Raw genomic sequence first — 24966 nt, forward strand, 5'->3', positions numbered from 1 at the left:
TTTCCTGGCACTGTTTTCAAACGCTAACGTTTTAGCATTTGTGGCACAAATCCCATGCAAGTCATGGTACCTACATTAGCATTTTTCGCACAAAATCTCCAAATCATCCTAAAGTATCTAAAATTGATAGTTTTTTTTCTTTTTTTCTGGGGGATGGATCAGCTTAATATTGCAGATAGATTGTATCTTCTATCAATGTAATTGTCTGCATCACTTCCAATCCCCCATGTTTTTTATATATATATATATACTCTCCTTTATTACTTTTCAAACCCGCGATCCTTTCCCTACTTGGAGTAAATTAGTGAACAACAATGCCCAAGCCTCTACTTCCGGCCTATACTTACTATCTACACCTTATGGACACAGTTAATTTTACAATAATTCTATTATATATATATATATATATATATATATATATTTTTTTTTTTTTTGCTCCTGAATTTCTTCTACTCTCAACCTCTCCGATCATGTCCATCCGGTTTGCTTCTATATGCCATATCTTTCTAACTGTGCTCTTTTCCAAAAGCTCCCAACATACAACCTATATACTTATTATGGACACAGTATGCATACATTATTAGCTATCTTTGTTATTATTTGTTGTTATTTGTTATTAGTCTCATCCTTCAACTCTATTCAATACCTCCCATCTATCTCTTAACACCATCCATATAGGATTTATATTTGCCATTTATATTTCAACCGTAAAATTGATTGTTTAGCTAAACAAAGTCACTTATAGATGATTTGGTTTTGATGTGCGAAATATTAATGTGAGTACCATGACTTGCATGGGACTCTCCTGCGATCTCTCTCAGAATGACCTTCTTGATCCAAACCAGTCAGGTTTCAAGACTGGTCATTCAACTGAGACTGCTCTTCTCTGTGTCACGGAGGCTCTCCGCACTGCTAAAGCTAACTCTATCTCCTCTTATCCTTCTAGACCTACAGTGGGGGGGAAAAGTATTTAGTCAGCCACCAATTGTGCAAGTTCTCTCACTTAAAAAGATGAGAGAGGCCTGTAATTTTCATCATAGGTACACGTCAACTATGACAGACAAAATGAGAAAGAAAAATCCAGAAAATCATTGTAGGATTTTTAATGAATTTATTTGCAAATTATGGTGGAAAATAAGTATTTGGTCAATAACAAAAGTTTCTCAATACTTTGTTATATACCCTTTGTTGGCAATGACACAGGTCAAACGTTTTCTGTAAGTCTTCACAAGGTTTTCACACACTGTTGCTGGTATTTTGGCCCATTCCTCCATGCAGATCTCCTCTAGAGCAGTGATGTTTTGGGGCTGTCGCTGGGCAACACGGACTTTCAACTCCCTCCAAAGATTTTCTATGGGGTTGAGATCTGGAGACTGGCTAGGCCACTCCAGGACCTTGAAATGCTTCTTACGAAGCCACTCCTTCGTTGCCCGGGCGGTGTGTTTGGGATCATTGTCATGCTGAAAGACCCAGCCACGTTTCATCTTCAATGCCCTTGCTGATGGAAGGAGGTTTTCACTCAAAATCTCACGATACATGGCCCCATTCATTCTTTCCTTTACACGGATCAGTCGTCCTGGTCCCTTTGCAGAAAAACAGCCCCAAAGCATGATATTTCCACCTCCATGCTTCACAGTAGGTATGGTGTTCTTTGGATGCAACTCAGCATTCTTTGTCCTCCAAACACGACATGTTGAGTTTTTACCAAAAAGTTCTATTTTGGTTTCATCTGACGATATGACATTCTCCCAATCCTCTTCTGGATCATCCAAATGCACTCTAGCAAACTTCAGACGGGCCTGGACATGTACTGGCTTAAGCAGGGGGACACGTCTGGCACTGCAGGATTTGAGTCCCTGGCGGCGTAGTGTGTTACTGATGGTAGGCTTTGTTACTTTGGTCCCAGCTCTCTGCAGGTCATTCACTAGGTCCCCCCGAGTGATTCTGGGATTTTTGCTCACCGTTCTTGTGATCATTTTGACCCCACGGGGTGAGATCTTGCGTGGAGCCCCAGATCGAGGGAGATTATCAGTGGTCTTGTATGTCTTCCATTTCCTAATAATTGCTCCCACTGTTGATTTCATCAAACCAAGCTGCTTACCTATTGCAGATTCAGTCTTCCCAGCCTGGTGCAGGTCTACAATTTTGTTTCTGGTGTCCTTTGACAGCTCTTTGGTCTTGGCCATAGTGGAGTTTGGAGTGTGACTGTTTGAGGTTGTGGACAGGTGTCTTTTATACTGATAACAAGTTCAAACAGGTGCCATTAATACAGATAACGAGTGGAGGACAAAGGAGCCTCTTAAAGAATAAGTTACAGGTCTGTGAGAGCCAGAAATCTTGCTTGTTTGTAGGTGACCAAATACTTATTTTCCACCATAATTTGCAAATAAATTCACAAAAAATCCTACAATGTGATTTTCTGGAGAAAAAAAATCTCAATTTGTCTGTCATAGTTGACGTGTACCTATGATGAAAATTACAGGCCTCTCTCATCTTTTTAAGTGGGAGAACTTGCACAATTGGTGGCTGACTAAATACTTTTTTTCCCCACTGCATCTGCTGCCTTTGATTGTGTGAACCATCAGATCCTTCTCTCCACCCTCTCCAAGTTGGGCATCTCCGGCGCTGCTCACTCTAGGATTGCGTCCTACCTGACAGGTCGCTCCTACCAGGTGGCGTGGCGAGAATCTGTCTCCGCACCACGTGCTCTCACCACTGGTGTCCCCCAGGGCTCAGTTCTAGGCCCTCTCCTATTCTCTCTATACACCAAGTCACTTGGCTCTGTCATATCCTCTCCTATCATTGCTACGCAGACGACACACAATTAATTTTCTCCTTTCCCCCTTCTGATAACCAGGTGGCGAATCGCATCTCTGAATGTCTGGCAGACACATCAGTGTGGATGTCGGATCACCACCTCAAGCTGAACCTCAGCAAGACGGAGCTGCTCTTCCTCCCGGGGAAGGACTGCCCGCCCCATGATCTCGCCATCACGGTTGACAACTCCATTGTGTCCTCCTCCCAGAGTGCAAAGAACCTTGGCGTGACCCTGTACAACACCCTGTCGTTCTCTACTAACATCAAAGCGGTGACCCGATCCTGCAGGTTCATGCTCTACAACATTCGCAGAGAACGACCCTACCTTACACAGAAAGCGGCACAGGTCCTAATCCAGGCACTTGTCATCTCCCGTCTGGATTACTGCAACTCGCTGTTGGCTGGGCTCCCTGCCTGTGCCATTAAACCCCTACAACTTATCCAGAATGCTGCAGCCCGTCTGGTATTCAACCTTCCCAAGTTCTCTCATATCACCCCGCTCCTCCGCACACTCCACTGGCTTCCAGTTGAAGCTCGCATCTACTACAAAACCATGGTGCTTGCCTACGGAGCTGTGAGGGGAACGGCACCTCCTTACCTTCAGGCTCTGATCAGACCCTACACCCAAACGAGGGCACTACGTTCATCCACCTCTGGCCTGCTAGCCCCCCTACCTCTACGGAAGCACAGTTCCCGCTCAGCCCAGTCAAAGCTATTCGCTGCTCTGGCACCCCAATGGTGGAACAAGCTCCCTCACGACGCCAAGATAGCGGAGTCACTGACCACCTTCCGGAGACACTTGAAACCCTACCTCTTTAAGGAATACCTGGAATAGTATAACAGTAATCCTTCTAACCCCCCCCCCCCCCCATAAAAAAAAGGAAAAAAAGGGGTGGTTGTCCAACTGGCTATCCTAAGTTGAATGCACCAATTTGTAAGTCGCTCTGGATAAGAGCGTCTGCTAAATGACTTAAATGTAAATGTAATTTGTGCAACAAATGCGAAGAGCCCGAGCTCTCCTACAATCCAATTAGATGCGAACTGCACGTACTGGACAAAGACTGGGACGCCACTCTTGGGAAGGCAACAGGCAAAAAGCCATGGCTCCATGGTGCGACAATGGGAAAAAGTTGACCCGGGCCAAAGACAGGGTTAGGTAAATAAACCTGAAAAACCAGTGGGAAGACTGCAGGCGCAAACAGTATACGCATAAACGCTCAGGGATGCCAAGGACAGTAGTAAAGCGAAAGATGGAGGAATATTACATCTACACACTTTTCAGCAGATAAAAGCTGCTATAAAAATGATTCTTAAGCACAATAGACACGTCCCAGAACGAGCTAAAAGCTTAGAGACTGGGCGTAAGTTACATGCCCCCCTTAGAGATGGCATAACAGTCATGGTAAACTGTATAACTGCCGGGTCCTTGGCAGGCCGAGAAAGCGGCTAAAGGACCTAACAACGATGAACCTTCTCTTCATCCAAAAGATCCTACAAGGAGCATAGAAAAAAGATTGTAGGAAGGAACAATCTGTATAGTCACACCACTTCTCCACGAAAAAACAGACCAAATGTAAAACAGAGCGTACATAAGGGGCTGGCACTCTTTTCCTTGCTTCGTTCACTAGGGTATGACGATAGCTGAAAGGACTGGTCATAAGCAGGGTTGTAATGGCCAACCGGAAAAACACAGGTGTTTTTGGGTGGAAACTAGGAGAGGAGAAGAAGTAGCAACCGTTATACCCAAAGAGAGATGGTAGGGCAGAGAACCGTAGGCCCTGCACACTATTCTCCTCAACCGCAAGGGATCCAACCTAAGTTGGCCGACCCCTCTTACCTCCCTTAAGAGGGTTAGATCCTTGCTGTGGCGCAATACTGCTTCCCTACAGGTTTGGCCTGGTTCAGGGGCTTAACCTGAGTCTTGGCAGACTGCTGCATCGCCGGGGACCTCAGTGCCCCAAGGCCAGTCTGTTGCCCACTCCCAGCTGTGAGGCTGGGGCGAGATGCAGGAACCAACGGAATGCCACAGGGCCCAGGTCTGCGGGGCTGGCAGTAGTTGAAGGCTTCGCCTTCTTTCTTGCGCATGTCGGCTATTGAAAATAGAACCCAGTAGAAAATGGGTGATTTCATAGCGAACTGAAGCTTGTATCTGTGCTTGCGTGTCAATTATCCGCTATGAGAAAGAGCTGTCCACAAGCCTGATGACTCGCACTCACCAGATGTAGTGGGGTGGCACCCCCTAGTTGCGTCAAAGAGAGACACTTTTATCAAAATATCATGGCCCTGTGCCCTTGTTACGAAGGGACAGAGAGTGATGCATTTCTGGAGGCACAGTGCTGTTAGGCACGGAGTGGGAACAGTGCTTGTTGGTTTAGCACAAGCCGGTACTCGTTAAAACTTAACACTCGCAGGACTTGTTGCAGACCTGCATGAGCATGTTAGTTTCCCATTGCAGGGCCATCATAACTCTGGGGGAAAAGCATTGCTTAACCGGGTTATGCGTGTGCTAGTCGACGCTTAGCTGTGAGGCATTTGGTGTTAGCTAGCTAGTGTTCACCTAGCTAGTTAATAGCCTTGCTAGTTAGTACCACGTTAGCCGAAAACAACAACATGAATAGAGTTGTTTCTTCGGTCATGAGAGTCTCTTTTGATCATAGTAACGTGAGGTGTCGCTGGTCAGTTTAGCCAACGAAAACGGGTGAACGTTAGGTGTACTAAACGAGAGAAACAAGCTGGCCAGTAGTAGCTAGCTTTGCAGCATTGCTACGAATTAACCTTGACAGGCGTGAGCAAGCTCACTAGATGCCTTGCGGCTAATGGCTAGCTGAAGCATGCACTGTGTATGAATGCTATAGCTGTGAGGCTAGCGTAGGCGTTAGCTAGCTAGAAACGACCTCGTGAGGCTAAGGGTAAGCTATAGCTAGCACAGTGCTAGCCGAACAGCATGGGTGCGTTGTTAGAATTCGTGATGAAAATCTCCCACGACCATAATGGCGTAAGGCAAACCGTCAAGTCTAGTCAACACAAACGAGTGAACGTAAGTTGCACTAAACAAGAGAAGGGAGCTAGCAATACTACAGTCTGGGCAAGCAGGGAACTTGTTTCCGAGTTACCTAGCCCTGCTAATGCAACCATATGTGCAGGTAGGAATGCTAGTGTGGTTAGCTTGCTTTCCAGAAAGCTCGCCACTATAAGCTAGCTAGTAGAAGCCTTGCGGCTAATGCTAGCTAGGATGAGCATAGTAATGTGTAAGCTAGCTAGCAGCTACCTCGTGGCTAAGGTATGCTGTAGCTAGTATAGTGCTGGCTGAAGGGAACCGCGTGGGGGCAGTTCGACTTCAGGTAGGTATTCTCTCACGACTACAGAGCCGTGAGGCTAGCCAGTCAGTCTAGTTAACACAAACAAATTAACGTAGGTTTAACTACACTAGAGAAGGGAGCTAACAATATGACTGTGTTGCAGGTAGTAATGCTGGTTTGGTTAGCTTGCCTGGGCGTTAGCTAACTGGCAGCTACCTCGTGGTGAAGGAGTGTTGTGGCTAGCTCAGTGCTGGCTGAAGGAAACTGAGTGGATGCAGAGTTAGCCTTTAGATAGCGTGCTCCCGCAACCGACTGAGCCATGAGTTAACACAACGGGTGAATGTAGGTTAAACTAGACGAGAGAAGGGAGCTAACAATGCTACCATGTTGCGGGTAGGGTTTGCTAACCGTGACGCTAGCTACCAATGGTGACTGAGAAATAAAAATAAATTTCTACACAAAACAAAAAACCTTCCGGTTAGTACTCAACCTCTCAACAGGGTCTGAAGACCTACGCTCGGCAGCGATGTCCTTCACGGTTCACTTGTAGCAGGAAAACAAGTATCCAGTCGATATGAGGAGAACTAGAATAGAGATACTCTTTGTGAGGAAGAGAAACAAAAATTACCAGAGGCCAGGAGAGTGGCTCCTTTTATTGGAGTGGGGATCTCACCTCATTCACCATTCTACCAGTCTCCAACAGATGTTTTTGATTGGTACTTTTGGGATTAGGCAGTCCATAGTGAACCCCCATATGTGATACATAGAAACAAGTATTTGAAAGAGAACCAATGTCATTTTGTAATTTGGGTGAGCTATCCCTTTAAGGTCAAGAAATTGTAGTACGTTACATAAGATATCCTCCATTAGTTCATCAAACCAAATCAATACACAACATCATCCATCCTCAAACAGCTTTTGTGAGTGGCCAGTATGCAACACACAACTTAGACACACCGTTAGCGGTTAGCCAGAGCGTAGACACACAGTTAGCGGCTAGCCAGAGCATAGACACATAGTTAGCTTGTACCTGGGCAGGAAGAGGTTGTGGAGGTGTTTGAGGATGGTCTGCACGTAGAGGTTGGGCTCCTTGGCGATTGGCTGGGGGATGGAGTCGCGCGGAGACACCAGCGCCATAATCCAGTCCGTGTAGACGTCCACGCACAGCTTGACTGTGTCCCCGTCCAGAGGCAGGGTCAGACCGTAGCACAGCACCTCCATCGTCCATTTCACCTGTCAATCACACCACACCAAGAACTCTGCTGTTAGAAAGAGACATTGCACAATGGACTGCTGCAAGCTAGACCGTCAGATGTCAAGTCAGTCATTGTCAGAATACTTGGGGAAAGGGAGAATGAATGACTTAACACTTGAAAGATGACCACAATAAGATTAACTATTGGTGCATCAAGGTAAACCATTTTCTTTAGGCTTAATTATGCTGATTGTAGTGAAATTAACTTATTTCAAACACAGGGGTAAAGGGATGGTTCATCCACATGAGTGACCGTGACTACATGTAGCATTCTAAACCTAGAGTGTGGATCAAGGCTACTTTCAAAAATGAATTCAAGTAATTCAGAAATGTAGGTGAACTAGGCCTATTGCCTGGTGGAACCAGCCTGATCGCTGTGTTCACCCTTCTGGCATGTCTCAAAACACAGCAATCAGGCTGGTTCCGCCAAGCTAGGTGAACTACCGTCTTTATCTACCAACTACAGGGTTCTACACTAACTTTTTCGGTTGGTGGCACCAGCACATGATTTGGTCGCACTGATAATTGATAATGACCTGGCCTGTGTCCCATAATGTGCCTGCATTCCATACAGAACCAGGCTAATAATGACTAGCCATCTTTTAAATTAGCATGCCCTTGTGTTCTTACATTGATTTGGATAGATTTACTGTAACAGCAAAGAAAATAGACTTAAAATATAGTGCTAAATGCGAAATTCTCTAGAGGGCAGAATCTGAAAAAAACTATACTTGACACCAAAACGACACCAAAACGGTACTAAAAAAAACTGGGAGAAGGACTGATTTCCCTCATCTTTTTGTTTATGTTTTTTGCTCTCAAAAACACAATAATAGAAAAACAACAACATTGGATGTTCTAAGTTCACAACAATGCTTAAACCACATAAGGGGAATTTTTTCTTGAAAATCTGAAAAATGTAGATTTTTTTGTGTAGTAACACTAACTCAGGTGAGCACCAGCCAGACAGTTGTGCTTGGCTAGCTGGGTTTCTGCAGCGCACTTGTGATGGAGTTTTCAAAACAAATTGATGCATTATAATGATGATTCTGCCAAGTAGGCATAAGCTACTTTGTAGTTAATTACCTTTAATGGCCTTTCCATCTACCCGAAAATAGTAAGGTCATCATTAGCATCTCTAACGGCTACACAAAGTGGACATATAGGCCCTATGTGTACCGCACACAAAGCACTTTTCAAGCACTTAAGTGTCATTTTCAAGGACCTACACTTTATATTTAATTGTTGTAATAGCCTATTTAAAAAAAAAATAACCCAAAATGTATCCAAAAAAGTATGCATTACCACTAAGAATAATGCATTTTTTAATAGGCCTACCCAATGGGGGGGGTACTACTAAGCTATATGTAATTGTTTTAAGGTCATACCAAAGATAATTTTGCTATTTGATTTTGAACTTTAAGACCCCTTGAAGTATAAAAAAAGTAATGTAAAAAAGGATTTAATGAAAACACATTATTTTTGTCACTAAACAGTCTCCATAATATACGTCATTAAATTTTTTCAACTGTTACCGGGGGACCTTCAGACGAGTCCTGTGAGGTCGGTGGGCATCCTAGAGCAAAACAACCGACATGTACGTGTTCATGAGTCTCACCTTCATATTAGTGTATAGCCCAAAATGTTTGGACGCTACAGACAGAAGTTGGCAGATCGGCTGTACCGACTTCAGTTGAGTCCCAAGACGTGGGGGTCGTAGAGCCAAACTCAGAACACCATCGTGTTCGTGAGTCTCTCATCTTTCCTTAGAGATCTCATAATAGTTTGTAGGCTAAACCATTCGGACGCTACAGACGATTGTGTGAGAAGGGTGATTTTCGGGATGTCTCATGGTCTGTCACCTTTCACCGCAGATGCGGAAGTGTTACATAGGCGGTGGATTGAGACATCCAATGCAAAAAACTGCTTAAACTGACAGATTATTATTTATTTTTTTACCCCGTTTCTCCCCAATTTCGATCTTGTCTCATCTTGTCTTGCAACTCCCCAACAGGCTCGGGAGGCGAAGGTCGAGTCATGCGTCCTCCGAAACATGAACCGCCAAACCGGACTACTTAACACCCGCCCGCTTAACCCGGAAGCCAGCCACACCAATGTGTCGGAGGAAACACTGTTCAACTGACGACCGAGGTCAGCCTGCAGGCGCCCGGCACGCCACAAGGAGTCGCTAGAGCGCGATGAGCCAAGTAAAGCCCCCCCAGCCAAACCCTCCTCTAACCCGGACGATGCTGGGCCAATTGTGATACAGCCCGGGATTGAACCCGGATCTGTAGTGATGCCTCTAGCACTGCGATGCAGTGCCTTAGACCGCTGCGCCACTCGGGAGGCTCAAGCGGACATATTTTTAATGGGGATTTTTGTATTATGCTAAAGCTGGAGACTCTTAACTCCCTCACTAACTTTAAGCATCAGTTGTCAGAGCACCTTACCGATCACTGCACCTGTACACAGCCCATCTGAAATTAGCCCACCCAACTACCTCATCCCTATATTGTTATTTATTTTGCTCTTTTGCACCCCAGTATCTCTATTTGCACATCTAGCATTCCAGTGTTAATACTAATTGTAATTATTTTGCACTATAGCCTATTTATTGCCTTACCTCCATAACTTGCTACATTTGCACACACTGTATATATATTTTCTGTTGTATTTTTGACTTTATGTGTTTTACCCCATATGTAACTCTGTGTTGTTGTTTCTATCGCACTGCTTTGCTTTATCTTGGCCAGGTCGCAGTTGTAAATGAGAACTTGTTCTCAACTGGCTTACCTGGTTAAATAAAGGTTAAATAAAAAAAATTAAAAAATTGATTTCCACGGGAGCACGGACATCGACCTTAGGGGGTTAAGAATAAATAATAGTCCACACATGCTAGGACGTGATAGTCCGGCGTCCCATTGTGACATAGCTACACGGCTCAGAGACTACCATCTGCGGGGGACGTACAGCACAAAAGCGCCTCCCCACAATTCCCAACCAACGCCTCTCTAGTACATGTCCTCTATTCATTTGAATGTGTTGACAGTTGGAGAAATTGCTTGAAGCGTAAATCATAGTCCACATACGCTAGGACGCGATAGTCGAAAAGTATGAAAGCCAATGGTCCAATATTCTAGAACACTGCTGTGTGTACGCGTACATGTTTTGGATGATAAACGCTGCGCTGAGAATTCGAAAAGTATGAACGCCAACGGTCCAATATTCTAGAATACTGCTGTGCATACACGTTTGGTAGTCTGATAGACCCTTTATGCATTGACATTCACATTTTTACATTCTAAAATATGTCAAAATATTGTGGGCATTGCCTGACCAAATAGACAACATGCTCCCGATACAAACACACTAATGAAGTCTGTCCATGTGGTAGCTCGTCAGTCTCGCCCTTTGAGATCTTGAAGAGTTATTGAGGGGTTATCATGTATTTAAACGAGAAAGCGACCAAAAAACGGGTTCCCTTTGTAATGGAACACTTTGAATGGAAAACCAAGTTGAAGCCAACATTCGATGTTGTCTTGCTCATAATAGCTGCACATGGTTTTACCGCAACTAGCGCAACAGAAGCGAAGGAAAACAAACCTAAGCACTTTCTTCGCTCATAGAAATTCATCATTTACAGTGCCTTCAGACAGTATTCACACCCCTTTACTTTTTCCACATTACATTTTAGTTGCGTTACAGCCTGAATTTTAAATGGGTTAAATTTAGATTTTTTGTCACTGACCTACACACAATAAGTATTCAACCCTTTTGTTATGGCAAGCCTAAATAAGTTCAGGAGTAAAAATGTGCTTAACAAGTCACATAATTAGTTGCATGGACTCACTGTGTGCAATAATAATGTTAACATGATTTATTTATGACTACCTCATCTCTGTACCCCACACATACAATTATCTGTAATGTCCCTCAGTCGAGCAGTGAATTTCAAACACAGATTCAACCACAAAGACCAGGGAGGTTATCCAATGCCTCGCAAAGAAGGGCACCTATTGGTAGATGGGTAAAAATAAAACAGACATTGAATATCCCTTTGAGCATGGTGAAGCTATTAATTACAATTTGGATGGTGTATCAACACACCCAGTCACTACAAAGATACAGGCGTCCTTCCTAACTCAGTTGCCAGAGAGGAAGGAAACTGATCAGGGATTTTACCATGAGGCCAATGGTGACTTTAAAACAGTTACAGAGTTTAGTGGCTGTGATAGGAGAAAACTGAGGATGGATCAACAACATTGTAGTTACTCCACAAAACTAACCTAATTGACAGGGTGAAAAGAAGGAAGCCTGTACAGAATAAAAATATTCCAAAACATGCTTTAGGTTTGGAACAAGGCACTAAAGTTATACTGCAAAAAATTAGTCAAAGCAACTGATGTTATGTTTGGGGAAAATCCAATACAACACATTACTAAGTACCACCATATTTTCAAGCATGGTGGTGGCTGCACCATGTTATGGGTATGCATGTAATCGTTAAGGACTAGGGAGTTTTTTCAAGATAAAACATTTAATGAATGAGCTATGCACAGGCAAAATCCTACAGGAAAACCTGGTTCAGCCTGCTTTCCACTAGACACTGGGAGATGAACTCACCTTTCAGCAGGACAATAACCTAAAACACAAGGCCAAATCTACACTGGAGTTGATTACCAAGAAGACAGTGAATGTTCCTGAGTGGCCGAGTTAAAGTTTTCACTGCTTGAAACTCTATAGCAAGACTTGAAAATGGTTGTCTAGCAATGATCAATAACCAATTTGACAGAGCATGAGGAATTTTGAAAATAGTTATGGACAAATATTGTACAATCCAGGTGTGCAAAGCTCTTAGAGATTTACCTAGAGAGACTCACAACTGTAATTGCTGACAAAGGTGATTTCATTTTCAATATACTTGAAGAAAGTATGGGGTATAGTGTGTAGATGGGTGAAAACATATTGAATCCATTTTGAATTCAGGCTGTAACACAACAAAATGTGGAATAAGTCAAGGGGTATGAATACTTCCTGAAAGCAACACTGATCAGAAATGAAATCACAGAATAATTATATTGGAGCAGTAGAACTTATAAAATACCATAATACCGGCTACCATAACTTCAATTACTTTTCAAGGACCAAAATGAAATGTCTGATTTTAAAAAGGTAGGCTATTCCATGATGAATGAATTGCGCATCGCAAATATTTAACCAAGAAATTGAACTTTTTAAATACTTGGTTTGCATACCCATTTTTGCCTTAGCATATACTAGTAGATATCATAACTTGGAACATCTTTCTTAGTGCTTTCCTACCCCTAGTGCCGTCGGTCTTCACTCCACGCAACAAGCTGTTCGAGAGCTGCGCGCTCTCTCTGCCCGACAGATTTTTATACAGTGCCTTCGGAAAGTATTCAGACCCCTTGACTTTTTCCACATTTTGTTAGGTTACAGCCTTACTCTAAAATTGATTAAATAGTTTTTTTCCCCCTCAATCTACACACAATACCCCACAATGACAAAGCAAAAACAGGTTTTTAGAAATTTTTGCAAATGTATTAAAAATTAAAAACTGAAATATCACATTTACATAAGTATTCAGACCCTTCACTCAGTATTTTGTTGAAGCACCTTCGGCAGCGATTATAGCCTCAAGTCTTCTTGGGTATGACGCTACAAGCTTGGCACAACTGTATTTGGGGAGTTTCTCCCATTCTTCTCTGCAGATCCTCACAAGTTCTGTCAGGATAAGAGACTTATCTGGCAAACTAAAATTAGCAGGAAAGACAAAGAGGAGAGACTTAAGGCCATGCATGTATTCTTTGGCAGATGGCTTACATTTTCCTTTGCCTGGCCGTATTACAAACAAGCCTTATCTGGCTGCTGGGACTGAACTGGGGGTGAGCTCAAGGAGCCGTTGTCCACTGGGATGGAGAAACACTGTCACTATAAAGTCGCAGGGGTTGAATGCCCCGGGGGGATACACAGGAAATCCTCTCATTGTTATCAAGCAAGCCCAGAGGCCTGGGGCTGTCCGAGCTACAAGGCAAACATGATGGGGAAGTGAGCAGCACGTTTCCCACAGACAAAAGGGGGACCAAGCTATTTTTCACCCAGCAGCAAATCAGAGAGAGAAGAGATTTGAAAACAACATAATTTACAGAGGGAGGTGGTGGTATGTGTGTGTTTTTCAATCAAGCGCAGTAGAAGAAAAGAAAACGTGGATGTAGCCTAGTCCTAATGTGCAGGTGACCGTTCAGCCTCCTTGGTTTTCTAAAAATAAGGGACTGACAAAGCCTAGCCTATCAAAGGTGTGTTGGGTTTATCATGTAGCCTATGTTTTTGAGGAAATAGGCAGAACAATGTCAAGATGAACTTGGAGCTAAAGAGGGAAGAAACTTCTAATGAGTGACAATGAAGTTGAGCTTGACATTAATACACCCTACCCATACCTACAGCAAAGAATCAAGTAGGCCTTGTTGGGGAACTACCCTAGAAACCCAACATTCCAACTTCACTTTCAACTGACAGCTTTAGCTAGCTTTAATCCCCTTGAATGTAGCTGTAATGTTGGGTTTCTAGGGTAGTTCCCCAAAATGCAATGTAAAATGGGCCATGTCAAGAAAGTCTTCACCCTTATGGCTTACACCTGCATACACATCTGATTCAGCCATGCAAAAACACCTGGGATGTTTTCAGCACAGTCTGCCTACCTCTTTGTCGGTCTTGAGCAGGCTGTCAGTGGACGGGGTGCCCAGGGTCACCCCCAGAGGTCTAACCACTGCATTGGCCACGTCGCGCCCCACCACCGGAGGGTACGAGTGAAGGACACTCAGGTGGCCTAGGTCGCTCTGCACCACCAGGTGCAGAGACCTCCATTCCGAATACATGGTGGTGGCTTTCGCTTCTACTGGGTCCAATTGCTACCTGTGTGTACAGAGGAGTGGAGTCAGCACATGGGGAAACAATAAAGTGGACTCAGAGCCAGCCTGATGTAGACTTATTAAAGCAACAAGCAGTTACAACAAATGCCCATTACATATAAGGTGGACCCTGATGCTTGATATTCCCATAAGTTGACATTCAGTTTGACCTTTTCATGTAGCTTGAAAAGTACAAATATGTCAAAGGCAAACTGTGTGAAAAAGCACATTTGAAGTAGACCCATGCTGTGAATAGGCTACATGACATTGAACAGAGAGAGCCTTGATGTGTTATCTCCAGAATGATCTGAAAGGAATGCTAATATTAACAGAAAGGGCTTCACTGAGAGTCCCAAATGCACTTTGCAAGTGACAAATAGTAGACTGGAGACAGACACTCAATGTTCAGGTGCAGAGCAGTAAAAGGTCATCTTGAAAAGCATAAAAGACATGCAAAGCAATAATTTAGTGCAACAATTTAGTGCACAGTTCGTTCTAGAGATAAGTTAGCTAGCTAGCTAGGTGAGCCTACAAATTAAATAGAAGTAACATATTAGCTAGCTAGCAAAGTTAGCTAAAGGTGTTTTGACTCAAGGTTAGGCCAAACCAAATTATCGCTGGGTAACGTTAAAAAGAGGCAACCCTGAACCCATTGACAACTGCATGATAAACTGTGAGACATCAGGGCCAGATTGCATGAGCCACAGACACACACTGGCTGTTTTGCTCTACTAGCTACACTGAACAAAAATACAAACGCAACAATTTCAAAGATTTTACTGAGTTACAGTTCATAGAAGGAAATCAGTCAATTGAAATGAATTCATTTGGCCCTAATCTATGGATTTCACATGACTGGGCAGGGGCGCAGCCATGGGTGAGCCTGGGAGGGCATAGGCCCACCCCTTGGGAGCCAGGCCCACGCACTGAGGAGCCAGGCCCAGCCAATCATAATTATTTTTTCTCCCAGAAAAAGGGCTTTATTACAGACAAAACTCCTCCTCAGCGATAGGAGAAATTAACATTTGATTCTCCGGCAACAGCTCTGTTGGGCACTCCTGCATTCAGCATGCCAATTGCATGCTCCTTCAAAACTTGAGACATCTGTGGTATTGTGTTGTGTGACAAAACTGCCCATTTTAGAGTGGCCTTTATTCTCCCCAGCACAAGGTACATCTGTGTAATGATCATGCTGTTTAATCAGTTTATTGATATGCCACACCTGTCTGGTGGATGGATTATCTTGGCAAAGGAAAAATGCTCACTAACAGGGATGTAAACAAATGTGCGTATTGAACATTTCTGGGATATTTTATTTCAGCACATGAAACATGGGACCAACACCTTACATGTTGCGTTGATATTTTTGTTCAGTATAGCTAATGGATTCAGAAATTATTCAGACCCCTTTACTTTTTCCACATTTTGTTACGTTACAGCCTTATTCTAAAACTGATTCAAGAATTGTTTCCCCTCATCAATCTACACACAATACCCCATAATGAGAAAGTGAAGTGGTTTTTAGAAAATGTTGCAAATTTATAAAAAAAACTTTAAAAACGGAAATACCTTATTAACATAAGTATTCACACCCTTTGCTATGACACTCGAAATTAAGCTTTCCATTGATCATCCTTGAGGATGTTTCGACAACTTGAGTCCACCTGTGGTAAATTCAATTGATTGCACATGATTTGAAAAGGCACACACCTGTCTATATAAGTTGCCACAGTGCACGTCAGAGCAAAAACAAAGCCATGAGGTCAAAGGAATTGTCTGTAGAGCGCCGAGACAGGATCTGGGGAAGGGTACCCAAAACATTATGCAGCATTGAAGGTCCCCAAGAACACAGTGGCCTCCATCATTCTTAAATAGAAGAGGTTTGGAACCACCTAGACTTTTCCTAGATCGTCCACCCGGCCGAACTGAGCAATCAGGGGAGAAGGGCGTGACCAAGAACCCAATGGTCACTGACAGAGCTCCAGAGTTCCTCTGTGGAGATGGGAGAACCTTCCAGAAGGACAACCATCTCAGCAGCACTCCACCGATCAGGACTTTATGGTAGAGTGGCCAGACGGAAGCCACTCCTCAGTAAAAGGCACAACAGCGCGCTTGGAGTTTGCAAGAAGACACCTAAAGGACTCTCAGACCATGACAAACAAGATTCTCTGGTCTGATGAAACCAAGATTGAACTCTTTGGCCTGAATGCCAAGTGGTCTGGAGGAAACCTGGCACCATCCCTACTGTGACGCATGGTGGTGGCAGCATCATGTTGTGGGGATGTTTTTCAGCGGCAGGGACTGGGAGACTAGTCAGGACCGAGGGAAAGATTAACGGAGAAAAGTACAAAGAGATCCTTCATGAAAACCTGCTCCAGAGCGCTCAGGACCTCAGACTGGGGCGAAGGTTCAACTTCCAACAGGACAACGACCCGAAGCACATAGCCAAGACAACGCAGGAGTGGCTTCACGACAAGTCCTTGAGTGGCCCATTCAGAGCCCAGACTTGAACCTGATCGAACATCTCTGGAGACTTTGAGGTTTGTCACTTCCGTTTTGAGCGCGTCACTTATCTCCGTGCTACGCTGTTTGTTGCTGCTTGGCTACCTGCCAAACTTGACGGTTTTTACTTTTTTATCTCCGTTTAATCTATCTTCATTTAACACATTTTACCAACGTCTTAGTTATTTTTATATTTTTTACTCACTCAACTTTTTTCATTCAACCTTTTCACACCGGACGCTTTATCTGGACATGGTTCTACGGGACCTCCACCAGCCGAAGCTAAGTAGTAACATTAACACTATGCCATCTAATTGCAGTCGCTGTACTCATAATATACAGGAGAACTATCGCCTTATGGTGAGGATAGCCGTGCTGCAAGCACAGCTTCAGACGCAATCGTTAGGCAAGGCAATGTAAGTGTAGGAAAGGATGAAACAGCGTCTGTGCCACCAGTAAGTACAGATAGTAGTATAAATCCCCTCGCACAGTCCCCGCAGCCGGACAATTTTCTCAAGGCTTCTGAAAAGAAATGCTGTCGGCATACTCAACCGGTGTCGCTCATTCATCCGACAGAAACTTTCAAACGGTTCTCCCCATTAAGCTCTGACAAATTGAAAACCCTAGTCATTGGCGACTCCATTACCCACAATATTAGACTTTAAAAGAATCATCCAGCGATCATACACTGTTTACCAGGGGGCAGGGCTACCGAGGTAAAGGCTAATCTGAAGAGGGTGCTGGCTAAGGCTTAAACTGGCGAGTGTAGAGCGTATAGGGATATTGTTATCCACGTCGGCACCAACGATGTTAGGATGAAACAGTCAGAGGTCACCAAGAGCAACATAGCTTCAGCGTGTAAATTAGCTAGAAAGATGTGTCGGCATCGAGTAATTGTCTCTGGCCCCCTCCCAGTTAGGGCGAGTGATGAGCTCTACAGCAGAGTCTCACAACTCAATCGCTGTTTGAAAACTGTTTTCTGCCCCTCCCAAAATATAGAATTAGTGATAATTGGCCCTCTTTCTGGGACTCGCCCACAAACAGGACCAAGCCTGGCCTGCTGAGGAGTGACGGACTCCATCCTAGCTGGAGGGGTGCTCTCATCTTATCTACCAACATAGACAGGGCTCTAACTCCTCTAGCTCCACAATGAGATAGGGTGTAGGCCAGGCAGCAGGCTTTTAGCCATCCTGCCAGCTTAGTGGAGTCTGCCACTAGCACAGTCAGTGTATTCAGCTCAGCTATCCCCATTGAGACCGTGTCTGTGCTTCGATCTAGGCTGAGCAAAACTAAACATGACGGTTTTTGCCTTAGCAATCTCACTGGAATAAAGACCTCCTCCATTCCTGTCATTATTGAAAGAGATTGTGATTCCTCACATCTCAAAATAGGGCTACTTAATGTTAGATCACTCACTTCCAAGGCAGTTATGGTCAATGAACTAATCACTGATCATAACCTTGATGTGATTGGCCTGACTGAAACATCAAATTGTATACAGTAAAGTACAGAGCAATATCGAAGAGCCCTCACTGCTGCTTGATCATCCTATTTTTCCAACCTAATTGAGGAGAATAAGAACAATCCAAAATGTATATCTGATACTGTCGCAAAGCTAACTAAAAAGCAGCATTCCCCAAGAGAGGATGCCTTTCACTTCAGCAGTGATGAATTCATGAACTTCTTCGACGAAAAGATCATGATCATTAGAAAGCAAATTACGGACTCCTCTTTGAATCTGCGTATTTCTCCAAAGCTCAGTTGTCCTGAGTCTGCACAAAACTGCCAGGACCTAGGATCAATGGAGACACTAAAGTATCTCTTGACACATTCATGAAAATTGTAATGGCCTCTAAACCTTCAAGCTGCATTCTGGACCCTATTCCAACTAAACTACTGAAAGAGCTACTTCCTGTGCTTGGCCCTCCTATGTTGAACATAATAAATGGCACCCTATCCATTGGATGTGTACCAAACTCACTAAAAGTGGCAGTAATAAATCCTCTTGAAAAAGCCAAACCTTGACCCAGAAAATGTAAAAAACTATCGGCCTATATCAAATCTCCCATTCCTCTCAACATTTTTAGAAAAAGCTGTTGTGCAGCAATTCACTGCCTTCCTGAAGACAAAAAAATGTATATGAAATGCTTCAGTCCGGTTTTAGACCCCATCATAGCACTGAGACCGCACTCGTGAAGGTGGTAAATGACCTTTTAATGGCATCAGACCAAGGCTCTGCATCTGTCCTCGTGCTCCTAGACCTTAGTGCTGCTTTTGACACCATCGATCACCACATTCTTTTGGAGAGATTGTAAACCTTAATTGATCTACACGGACAAGTTCTTGCCTGATTTAGATCTTACCTGTCAGGAAGATATCAGTTAGTCTCTGTGGATGGTTTGTCCTCTGTCAAATCAATTGTACGTTTTAGTGTTCCTCAAGGTTCTGTTTTAGGACCACTACTGTTTTCACTATATATTGTACCTCTTGGTGATATCATTCGGAAACAAAATGTTAACTTTCATTGCCATGCGGACGACACACAGCTCTACATTTCAATGAAACATGGTGAAGTCCCAAAATTGCCAACCCTGGAAGCATGTGTTTCAGATATAAGGAAGTGGATGGCGGCAAATGTTTTACTTTTAAACTCGGACAAAACAGAGATGATAGTTCTAGGTCCCAAGAAACAAAGAGATCTTCTGTTGGATCTGACAATTAATCTTGATGGTTGTACAGTCGTCTCAACAACAAAACTGTGAAGGACCTCGGCGTTACTCTGGACCCTGATCTCTCTTTTGACAAACATATCAAGAATATTTCAAGGACATCTTTTTTCCATTTTCGTAACATTGCAAAAATCAGAAACGTTTTGTCCAAAAATGATGCAGAAAAGCTAATCCATGCTTTTGTCACTTCTAGATTAGACTACTGCAATGGTCTACTCTCCGGCTACCCGGATAAAGTACTAAATAACCTTCAGTTAGTGCTAAACACTGTTGCTAGAATCTTGACTAGAACCCCAAAATGTGATCATATTACTCCAGTGCTAGTCTCTGGCCTGTTAAGGCTAGGGATGATTTCAAGGTTTTACTGCTAACCTACAAAGCATTACATGGGCTTGCTCCTACCTATCTCTCCGATTTGGTCCTGCCGTACATATCTACACGTACGCTACGGTCACAAGACGCAGGCCTCCTTATTGTCCCTAGAATTTCTAAGCAAACAGTTGGAGGCAGGGCTTTCACCTATAGAGCTCCATTTTTATGGAATGGTCTGCCTATCCATGTGAGAGACACAGACTCGGTCTCGACCTTTAAGTCTTTACTGAAGACTCATCACTTCAGTAGGTCCTATGATTGAGTGTAGTCTGGCCCAGGGGTGCGAAGGTGAACGGAAAGGCACTGGAGCGACAAACCACCCTTGCTGTCTCTGCCTGGCCGGTTCCTGTCTCTCCATTGGGATTCTCTGCCTCTGACCCTATTACGGGGGCTGAGTCACTGGCTTACTGGTGCTTTCCATGCCGTCCCTAGGAGGGGTGCATCACTTGAGTGGGTTGAGTCACTGACGTGATGTTCCTGTCCGGTTTGTCGCTCCCTCTGGCTCGTGCAGTGGAGGAGATCTTCGTGGGCTATACTCAGCCTTGTCTCAGGGTAGTAGGTTGGTGGCTGTTGATATCCCTCTGGTGGTGTGGAGGCTGTGCTTTGGCAAAGTGGGTGGGGTTATATCCTGCCTGGTTGGACCTGTCCGGGGGTATCGTCAGACGGGGCCACAGTGTCTCCCGACACCTTGCTGTCCCCAGTCCACCTGGTCGTGCTGCTGCTCCAGTTTCCACTCTTCTGCCTGCGGCTATGGAACCCTGACCTGTTCACCAGACGTGCTACATTGTCCCAGACCTGCTGTTTTCAACACTCTCGCTCAACCGCATCTGCTATTTCAACCTCTAAATACCCGGCTATGAAAAGCCAAGTGACATTTACTCCTGATGTACTGACCTGTTGCAACCTCTACAACCACTGTGATTATTATTTGACCCTGCTGGTCATCTATGAACGTTTGAAAATCTTGGGAGAAAAATCTGGCCTTAATGGCCATGTACTGTTATAATCTCCACCAGCACAGCCAGAAGGGGACTGGCCACCCCTCAGAGCCTGGTTCCTCTTTAGATTTCTTCCTAGGTTTCTGCCTTTCTAGGGAGATTTTGCTAGACACTGTGCTCCTACATCTGCATTGCTTGCTGTTTGGGGTTTTAGGCTGTGTTTCTGTATAGCACTTTGTGACATCTGCTGATGTAAAAAGGGCTTTATAAATACAATTTGATTGATTGATTGGAGAGACCTGAAAATAGAGAGGATCTGCAGAAAAAAATGGGAGAAACTCCACAAATACAGTTGTGCGAAGCTTGTAGCGTTATACCCAAGAAGACTCGAGGCTGTAATCGTTGCCAAAGGTGCTTCAACAAAGTACTGAGTAAAGGGTCTGAACACTTATGTAAATGCAGCTAGATATACCTACTTACATTTTGGATGCTAATAGTTTGCTTTTATTTAAAAGATTAGACATAATTGTAATCAAAACCAAAAAGTGTATGCAGGGTGGGGGCTAGGACCGAGTTTGGGAAACCTTGGTCTGGTGTGAGGTGCGGGAATAATGACAAGCGAACCTGGGGAGCATTGTGTTCACATTGCCCTAAAAAAGGGAACCGGCCCGCGGAATTCAAGCGAACCGAACTCAGACCACCTCTCGAGATGGTCTGAGTTCGGTTCGCTTCGGGGGCTCTTAAGGGGTCTTAGTTCCTTTGCAGTGTTCACACTGAACAAAAAAATTAAGAGAACCGCACTGAGTTCACAAAGATTGTCTGAAAGTGATCAAGTCTGAAAACACCCTTAAACCGAACGAACGGGGAAGGACCTGCCTGAATTTGTCCAATAGAAACTCGTTTTCTCTGCAAAACGCAACTGTTTGGACTATTGATTACACACACCCCAGTTAGCTAGCTGATGATATATTCAACAGGCGCGAGCTAGTTAGCTATGTCTTTAATGGTACCAATGCATTGGGACATTTAGCTAGCTAGCAAAATTAGCCTTATAGCAGGTAGCTAACACCGTGAACATAATGCATGGCTAATTTGGCTAGCTATAGGCAACTTACGCTGTCACAACCTGTACAACCAGGAAAGCGGGCTAGCAAGCAAGTCACTGTTATTGTAGGCCGCACAGGCTACACGGGCTAGCTGGAGCTAACTGTAGCTAGTTGGCTAAGCTAATGAAAACAATAACACAACAGATAAACAGCAGCTGGCTGTATGTTGCTATTTACCTGTGTCAGAGGGAAATACTGTCATATCAACCGTCCGTTTTCTCAGCAAACTGTACACCAACGAGGATATTGCAGAACCACCTTTGAAGCAAATTCACATCCAATGACAAGCATACATTCACGTCAATCGTCATGCGGTTGACGGCTAGCCTCAGTTGCTACTGGCAACTGAACATAGAGATAGATAGAGGACTCATCATGGATATAACAACGATTTACATTTACATTTTAGTCATTTAGCAGACGTTGCCATTGAGGGCTTCCACCATTTTAAAGTAGTCAACTGGGTGGGGATTCCTATGAGTTGGGAGCATTGACTACTTGAAATAAAATGGAGATAGCCTCAATGGCACTGCCTATGTTGTCACAGACGCTATAATGGCACAGATACAAAGATAAGTCCTCTATCTATTTCTATGCAACCAGAGACGGAAGAAAAAGTGAGACATTTCACTGGCTTCTTTTTTCTGCTTCATATAGACAGGTTATACGATACCATGTGTTTTGACTCATGTCATGTCTATGCTAATATGGCAAATATTCCCTAGCTAGCTAACCAACAACTGTAAGGATGTATTTGAGCGACTACAAGTGCGAATTGTACAAATGTATTTATGTTTTAAATAAACATTTGGTGACAAAATATAGTTTACATGTTGTCAACAATCTAAGCCAACGCTGTATGTTTTGCCTCATAGCTGTGCAAGCATCAGTTTTGTTGCCAAACAACCAACCCCTCTATACAGTTACTGTACTAAGCAGACCAGTCCCAGGAGTGGTTTGTTAAGTCACAATGTTTGTGTTCAGATGGACCTACAAACAGTACTGTTAAGAGGTCTGTAATACCATGATCAATCAACTCTTAGGTAAAATATTTATTTTTAGGGCAATCTTGGTGGAAATAGTACAAATGGAGAGGTTCAAGACCCTTGTAAGACATCACAGTTATATAGAAGGATGTGCAAAAGGACATAGAGTGAGGTATTGGGACAGTGACACATGTTTTGTTGTTTTGGCTCTGTACTCCAGCACTTTGGATTTGAAATGATACAATGACTATGAGGTTAAAGTGCAGACTGTCATCTTTAATTTGAGGGTATTCAAATTCATCCTTATCAGGTGAACCTTTTAGAAATTACAGCACTTTTTGTACATAGAAATAAGCTTTAAAGCTGCAAAAGTCTCTCCACCAACAAGAAGGGGATGAACAGTTTGTGTCATCAACAGTGCTTGTGTCCATAGAAATAGATGTGGGGCGCGGGATGTTCCCCAATGCTGGAAGGGGGGCCCCGAGTGAAAAGGTTTGGGAACCCTGGTGTAGGCGACCAGTGTGGTGTCAGACAAGTGGACAGTTTTACAATGTTTCAGAGGCTACTGATGCCACAATAATCATAATGACACAAAACAAATACTACTAAGGTTGTGTTTACACAGGCAGCCCAATACTGATCTTTCCCACTAATTGGTCTTTTAACCAATCACATCAGATCTTTTCGCATCAGATCTTTTTCAGAGCTGGTCTGATTGGTCAAAAGAAAAAAGATCAGAATTAGGCTGCCTGTGTAAACGCAGCCTAAAAGAGGGGGCTTTCCTCTTTTGTTCTCTATTGCTCCTCTATTGTTCCTCAAGCAAGGGGGGAGGCGATGAAATCAAGGACCATTCATGATATCAAAATGATAGTTTTAACCATGTTTTGAGGCTATATACTGCTTGTTTACATTTACTTTGTTTACAAACAGAGTGAAACAAGCTTATATTTTGAGTTTGGATGGGGTACGACAGTTGAACTAAGCTCATGACATTTATAAGTTATATTCGTCAAGAATCAGTGGGTACATTTCATTAATTCAGAAGTCCAAAAATAGATGAAGCAACTGCTGATTGGCCCTTTAAAGTCGTCTCCTTTTCCACTCATTTAACACCTGATTTACTTAACAAAATGCACATCTCAGTAGGTGGTCCAGAGAAGTCATGACATAGCACAAGTGGGGGGGGTGGGCCTTTCCTCTTTTGTACTCTATTGCTCCTCTATAGACGGGTTAACTGACAACGTCACAAAAACAATGTACATGCTTCAATGGGGCAGAAGTCCATGTGTTGTTGTGATTCTAGATAGCCAGATAGCTAGCAACAATGACAAGAAGCTGCCATGTGGGGAATCGTAGGTGGCTCGTTTCAGCTAGTTTTATCTTGTGCTTGATACCATGTCTTGTTTTGAGGTGTTTTGACTGATGTCACGTCTATAATAATATGGAAGAAATTTGCTAGCTAGCTAACCAACAACTGTAACAATGTACAGTACATTCGGAAAGTATTCAGACCCCTTGACTTTTTCCACAATGTGTTACGTTACAGCCTTGTTCTAAAATTGATTAAATTGTTTTTTCCCTCATCAATCTACACACAATACCCCATAATCACAAAGCAAAAACCGGTTTTTAGAAGTTGTTGCAAATTTATAATTAAAAAAACCCGGAAATATCACATTTAAATAAGTATTCAGACCCTTTACTCAGTACTTTGATGAAGCACCTTTGGCAGCGATTACAGCCTCTTCTTGGGTATGATGCTACAAGCTTGGCACACTTGTATTTGGGGAGTTTCTCCCATTCTTCTCTGCAGATCCTCTCAAGCTCTGTCAGGTTGAATGGTGAGCGTCAGTGCACAGCTACATTCAGAGACTTGTCCCGAAGCCGCTCCTGCGTTGTCTTGGCTGTGTGCTTACGTTGTCCTGATGGAAGGTGAACCTTCACCCCAGTCTGAGGTCCTGAGCGCTCTGGAGCAGGTTTTCAACAAGGATCTCTCTGTACTTTGCTCCATTCATCTTTCCCTCGATCCTGAC

General features: G+C 43.6%; 1 protein-coding gene across 1 annotated transcript in view; it reads right to left on the reverse strand.

The window, feature by feature from the left end:
• LOC311138745 (ral GTPase-activating protein subunit beta-like) overlaps window positions 1-22216 on the reverse strand; it is a 72520-nt gene extending 50304 nt beyond the window's left edge. Inside the window, exons 1-3 of the mRNA XM_084173555.1 lie at window positions 22125-22216; window positions 14091-14304; window positions 7147-7349 (exon numbers count right to left, since the gene is read on the reverse strand). Coding sequence (XP_084029681.1) covers window positions 7147-7349; window positions 14091-14267 — 380 coding nt within the window. The 5' untranslated portion in view covers window positions 14268-14304; window positions 22125-22216. The remainder of the gene's footprint in view (window positions 1-7146; window positions 7350-14090; window positions 14305-22124) is intronic.
• Between the last annotated feature and the right edge of the window lie 2750 nt (window positions 22217-24966).

The sequence above is a fragment of the Coregonus lavaretus genome, assembly GCF_964263955.1.
Source record: "Coregonus lavaretus genome assembly, chromosome: 12".
NCBI classification, from domain to species: domain Eukaryota; kingdom Metazoa; phylum Chordata; class Actinopteri; order Salmoniformes; family Salmonidae; genus Coregonus; species Coregonus lavaretus.